Source organism: Echinops telfairi, unplaced genomic scaffold, assembly GCF_000313985.2.
Source record: "Echinops telfairi isolate 266 unplaced genomic scaffold, ASM31398v2 ScPeMD7_31;HRSCAF=116, whole genome shotgun sequence".
In the NCBI taxonomy this organism is placed as follows: Eukaryota; Metazoa; Chordata; class Mammalia; order Afrosoricida; family Tenrecidae; genus Echinops; species Echinops telfairi.
In genome coordinates, this window is record NW_022103928.1 from 27,242,421 (window position 1) to 27,248,412 (window position 5,992).

Sequence of the window (5,992 nt, forward strand, 5' to 3'; positions counted from 1 at the left end):
CCAGCTCCACAACTAACAGCCCACTGGATGAGCCTTGGGGAGTGGGTAGATTGGCACAAAGGGAAACTGAGGCCGCCAGCATGGGCTATCAGACTACTTCCCTCCTGGCCCCTTTCTTCAGCCCGTCCTCACAGAAACACCCTGGGTATTGTGTCTAGCTACCCCGACAGCTTCCTGGGGCTGTCTACAACGTGCCTGCCAGCAGGGCCCCTTGGGCATCCCAAGCAGATGGCATGGGCTGGGCCAGTGCGCCTTTGCTCCTTTCAGGGCTCTGCTAGGCATTGTGAGATATAGGCCCTAGGGGCACAGCCCTGGACATTTTTCCCTTAGCAAGATCATGGGGTTCTGCATCGGGTCAGCAGTGTTTTGTACCACGGCGTGTGAGGTCACTGTAAATGGGGGTCCAACTCATCAGTCGCTCCAACATATAGCAGAGAAGCAGACCTTGGGTGAATCGCCTCTCTGCTAGGCCACGGCTCCTCAGCTCCTGAAAGGGGTTTATTTAGTGCAAACAGTTAAGCCCTCCGCTGCTAACTGAAAGACCGGAGGCTGGAGTCCACCCAGACACACAACGGAAGAGAAACCTGGCAGTCTGCCCCCCAAATCAACCACCAAAAAGCCAGAGATGCAGCTCAGAACCCTGCACCTAGGGATCCCCTCCCCCTTCTGGGACCCTTAGGCAAGAAGAAGGGAAGCCCCTCAAGCCTGCAGCTGCAAGATGAGGTCTGCAGATGGCTCATAGAAGTGGACCACTGTCTGCGCTGAGGAATCCCCCCACCACACACACCCGACCTAGAGATGCTCTCCCTTGGCAAATGCATTTCTAAACTCCCAAGAAGGAACTGCATGTTAATCAGGCATTAAAACAGGCTGTGGAATATTTAATGACATAGAAAGATGTCGCTGACATATTGTCGCACGGGGCTGGGGTGGGGGCTGGGGGAACAGGTTACAAAATGGTGTGTACACTCGGATCCCCAATTGATTCCCCAACACCCCACCCCCACCCGAGCCAAGCCAGGATTTGGTAGGAGGACCTTTGGAAGGCCAAGCTTGCGGACAGTTAGAGGAGCTTTTGTTTGCTTCCTGCTTTTTTTGTTGTTTTTTTTTTTAACTTTCTGATATTTCTCCAGGAATGATGTATTTATTCTAGAAACACACATACACCCCCTATCGAATGTGATGACAATTTAAATTAGACAATCTGCTTAATAAAAAGGAATCAGTGCTCAGAATAGAACATGGAACGATAATGAACGGCCCCATCGAGAAGCTACCGCAGGAGAGGGTTATTTTTGAAGCACAGAATGGCGTGCTTTGTGGTTCTCGCTCTTGCAGGAGTGTTGATGCGCTTTGATGAATTTGTGTGTCCCTGTGATTCTTGATAAGTATTTGTACCAATTATTTTGCCTTCCCAGCAGGAAAGCATTCCCGGGCATTCCTTCCATTGTGCGCCGGCTCTCTGACGGGCCTTTCCTCAGGGCCAGGGAGTTCACCCTGAGTCAGCCAAAGGAGCCCTGGTGGTACTGGTGACTAGGTGTTGGGTTGCTAACCACAGGGTCAGAAGTTCAAACTTACCAGCTACTCCAGAAAAATGAGGCTTTTTGCTCCTGTCCTCAGAAAGCCAAAGTGTTCCACCCTGTCCCATAGGGTTCCTCTGAGAAAGAACTGACCCCGGGGGCAGCGGGTAAGCCAGGCAGGTGGCCCCCATGGGCCGGGGGAAGAATCAGTGTGGGGGCAGAAAAGCCTGACCCTGGGGAACAGATGCCACAGTGCCTGTGGAGAAATGGCTTGTCTCTCACCTGAAATGTGGAGTGGAGGGACACATACTGTCCAGGGCAGATGAGCACTCCAAGGTGAGCGGGGTCAGCATCAGGAGCCCCTGATGGTAGTCAACAAGCTCAGCGGCAAGTCCAAGAGGTACCTCCCAGAAATACTTATAAGCACAGCTCTCCCCTGACATGCATGTGGTTACCATCACTTGGGGTGCACTTAGCAGTGACTGTTCCCAGGTGGTCACCTTTGACCTCCCAAGCTTTTTCTGAGGCTGTTTTGGGGGTATTCGTCTCTAAGTATGGACCAGGCCACCTGTTGGCGGTGTGAGCCTCCATCACTCCAAGGCTCAGTTCCTGCATCCGTAAAATGGGGCAGCTACTACCGACGTTCCTCTGGGGCCGCTGATGGCTCAGTGGTCACACTGTGGCCTCCTGTGCAGGAGACCCGGGTTCAGTGCTGGCTGTGTGGCCATCGCCCGCCTGTCAGTGAACAGGTTTCAGTGGGGCTTCTAGGCTAAGAGTAAGAAGAAAGGCCTGGCGGATCACACTGGTCTGATTTGATACCCATCTTGGGGGTGGAGCGGGACTGTGCCGCGTTTCCTTCCTTTGGGCACGGGGTGGCGGTGAGTCGGGGACCGTTCAACAGCAGCTGAAGACATGGCATCCCTCTGCGTTACCAAGAGTAGAGATTGGCAGCAACAAGGCCTGGCCAGGCCTAGGCAGCTCATAGCCGCCTCCTGGGGGCTGGGGGGCAGGGGACGAGGGGGTGGCTCAGAGTCCAGTGAATGCTGCCGAGGCCCTGTGGCCTACATGATCTCATGTGATCCAATCTTCCCACTGCCCGCTCCTTCCCCCAGCCAGGGAGGTACCTGCCCAACCCCCCCAGGGAACATAACTGGGCAGGATCTAGCCCAAGTTGGCCTCCCTCCCCTCCCCAACGCACCCCCACCCCACGGACAAAGGCTGGAGCCCACAGCAGATTTCCCAGCATCAGGCTTTTATTACAAAGAAGGTTCCAGAGTCCTGGCCAGCCCCTCCAGCACAGCCCTCCGTGGGCCCCAAGCTGGTGCCTGCAGTGAGGAGGCTGCAGGGAGGGGTTGTTGGAGGTCTCCGCCAGGCCTGCCCTGCTCTCCGCACTAGTCCTCTCCAGTGTTGTGCTGGGAGCCCCTCGGGACCCCCTCCCCAGGTCCTCGGCACAAGCAGCAGTGTTCACAGTTGGCGCAAGATACGTTCTTTAATATATAAAAGCTTTTTTTTAAAAAAACAAAACAAAAAGTGGTGCTATCTTTAGAAACACTTCCAGCAAGTTCAAGTAGCCCAGCTACAGCCTTGATGCGTCTAACTGCTCTCCCCACCTCAAGACCAGGGGCTCCTAGCACCTGTCCCCTCTCCTGCGGCCCCTCCCTCCTCCGGGAGACTCCCAGTGCTTTTGTTTCCACCTCCACGCCCAGCCCAGGGGCAGCCTTCGGGGCACTTGAAGACCCAAACTTGGTGTGTTTGCAAGGGGGAAGGAAGCAGAGACCAACTGGAACAGGTTCCAGGAGCCCTCCCCGACGCCAGTTTGCATGAGGTAGTGTTTCTAGTGGGTGGCCTGGACCCCAGCGGCCTGCTCTGCCCTTGAGCACTGGATGGCCGAAGGGTAGGGCTTTCTCAGTATGTGGCCCCCTCCCCCCTGTGGGAACAAGAGGATAGGGAGTTGAAGCTGCACCTGGTGGAAGGGCCCTGGCCAGGGACTGCTGTCATTCAAGGCCTTCACCCAGAGACTAGGTCTAGGGACAGGCAAGAGGGGAGAGAGGTGCCCAAGCGACCTGGCGCAGAGGTCCTTCCATCCCAGGCATATCCTCTCAGTCATGTCCCACCCAGCCTGAGCCGGCCCCAGGAAGTAAAGACGGCCGAGGGCTTGGTGAGTGGAGGGTCCGGGCAGCGCCTCTCCCGTGTCCAGCTGCCTCTCAGGCCTCACTGTAACACTCGTAGATGTTGTCCTCCATCAATGCCACCACCTGTTCAAACTTGTGCTGCAGCTGCGTCCTCCTTGCTGCTGGGTTCGCCTCCAGGGCCGTCATGATCTGAAGGGAACCGTGGGATCCATCAGCCCCAGCAGACCCTCCTCCCAGGCCTGGTCCAGGGCTCCCCCACTTGGTCCGTAAGGGCAGACGTGAGGTCTGAGTCCCCACCACTACTGGCCCAGCCCCATCGGGCACAGACTTGTCTCTCCGGAGGGAAGCTCTCCTTCCGCTTCTCTGAACAAAAGGGGCCTTGGCAGGATAGATGTGGGGCAGCTGTGGGCCAGAGGGCTGGCCCCTCACCTGGTGGGCACTCACCTGGGGGCGGTACTTCTTGGCGTACTTATAGATGGCTGCCATGGCCACGTTGGTGTTGAACTCGTTCTGGTATTTCTAAGAACAAAGGCGAGGCAGGAGGTGGGAGGGGGCCGGTTAACTCAAAAGTCACACTGGGACACAGCCCCAGCTAAGACCAGCCGGGGGTTCAAAACTACTGCCCGCTTCTCAAGAGGCCTTCCTCCAGGTTCCTGTTCAGGGACCAGGCCCCACAAGTTGAGCAAGGAAAGGTGACTTGGGCCTTCTTCTCCACTCCACTCCCCAGCCTGCCCCTCTCATCTCGGAGGGTGCCTGGGAGCCAGCCAGAATGCACTGCCACCCAGACATGCCCTCAAGCTTGCGGCCCCTGCCCGCCTCCCCAGTCCCACGCCCACCCCCTGCGAGACCCCCGTGCAGCACACCCGAGACTCCTCGGCCAAGTGCGCGTTCATCTCCTGCTCGCTGAGCGGCGTCATGTCGTGGATCTGCTTGTAGTAGCGCTGCACAATCCTCCGGTACTCGGGAATCTCCTTGGCGTAGAGGAGCTTGTTGGTGGGGGAGTCCTAAGCAGACAGGCGTGAGGGAGTCACACACAGTGCGGGGCCCATCACCTCTGCCTGGACCAGCCCCCGGCCCTACCTACAGCTGTACACGAATTGCTCTGGTGGGGTCCTGAGGCCTGAGCAGCCCCACCCGAGTGCCCCGAGGGACAGTATCCAGGTATTTTCCCATCATGTCCCCTCCCTCCCTCCGAGTCCTCTCCTCTTCTGGGTACCTGGCTCCCGGCCTCCCTGGTGCAGGCAGCTTAGCTTACACCCTGGCTCAGGGCTACGGGTCTCGGTGGCTAAGACTTCCCAGGTGCTAGCTCCGTGGAAACCTTTCCCACCACGTGTTCCCAACGCACAAAAAGCCCAACGTGCCAAGGCACGCCCACCTCTTGGTTACCGTGGACACCGAGATGGGACGTGAGCGGGGGCAGTATTCTCTGTCTCTTGCAGGTTTGCCATGCACACCTTAACCCCACCCCCACGCCCCAGTTTCCGAGTGTCAGGTCTACTTGCTGCTGTTGAATTGCTCTGTCCCCACCAACTCACAGCGACCTCGTACACAATGGAACAAGACACTGCCCAGTCCCGCGCCATTGCTCAGACCGACTGCAGCTGGAACTACTGCGATCCCTGGTCTCTCTGAGTCTGGCAGCTCCCCTGGGATCTGTTCAGCATCACGGCAGCACACAAGCCTCCGATGACAGACAGGAGGCGGCTGCACGTGAGCGGCACGGGGTGGGAACTGTACCCACGTCTCTTGCAGACACCAAACCCAAGTAGGCTCCTCTTCCTCCTGCAGAGCAGCCTGGTGGGTGTGAATTACTACTGTCCAGCAGGACCCCGGGTGTGTGTGTGTGTGTGAGCATTCTCTCTCTGCACTAGACCACCGCCCTCAGGTCTACATAGCCAACCTCGTTCACTCCTAACACCCTCAGCAGCCAGTGCCCCCCACCCCCTGCCCAGGGCTCCCTGACTCCGCCTCTGCGTCTGCCTCTTGCCCACCCACCAAAGCTGGCTCTGTGGCCGCCAGGCCTGGAGGTTCGCAGCCTGGAGGTGTGCAGTGCACACCTGAGGCAGGTGACACAGGTCTTCAGCAATTCAGATTCCAGCGGCCAGATCCTGGGTGTCTTTTCCCATCTGGGCTGACCCTGTACACCCCACGTCCCCCACAGCTGGGGATGCCCAGGGCCCTGCCTGTCCAGGCAAAGCCCACCTTGCCCAGCTGCAGGTCAGAGACGGAGCAGGCGTCGATGAAGGCCTGAGCGATGACTGAGAGGCAGGCATCGATGTGGTCCGTCTTGTCAATGTCAAAGACGAACTGGGGGTTCTTCAGGATATTCACCCAGAAGCG

General features: G+C 57.8%; 1 protein-coding gene across 1 annotated transcript in view; it reads right to left on the reverse strand.

Moving 5' to 3' along the window:
• Nucleotides 1-2,990: 2,990 nt before the first annotated feature.
• Nucleotides 2,991-5,992, reverse strand: part of PLXND1 (plexin D1) — a 56,473-nt gene continuing 53,471 nt past the window's right edge. Inside the window, exons 33-36 of the mRNA XM_045290131.1 lie at nucleotides 5,855-5,992; nucleotides 4,516-4,656; nucleotides 4,097-4,171; nucleotides 2,991-3,841 (exon numbers count right to left, since the gene is read on the reverse strand). The exon at nucleotides 5,855-5,992 is cut by the window's right edge and continues 1 nt beyond it. Coding sequence (XP_045146066.1) covers nucleotides 3,725-3,841; nucleotides 4,097-4,171; nucleotides 4,516-4,656; nucleotides 5,855-5,992 — 471 coding nt within the window. The 3' untranslated portion in view covers nucleotides 2,991-3,724. The remainder of the gene's footprint in view (nucleotides 3,842-4,096; nucleotides 4,172-4,515; nucleotides 4,657-5,854) is intronic.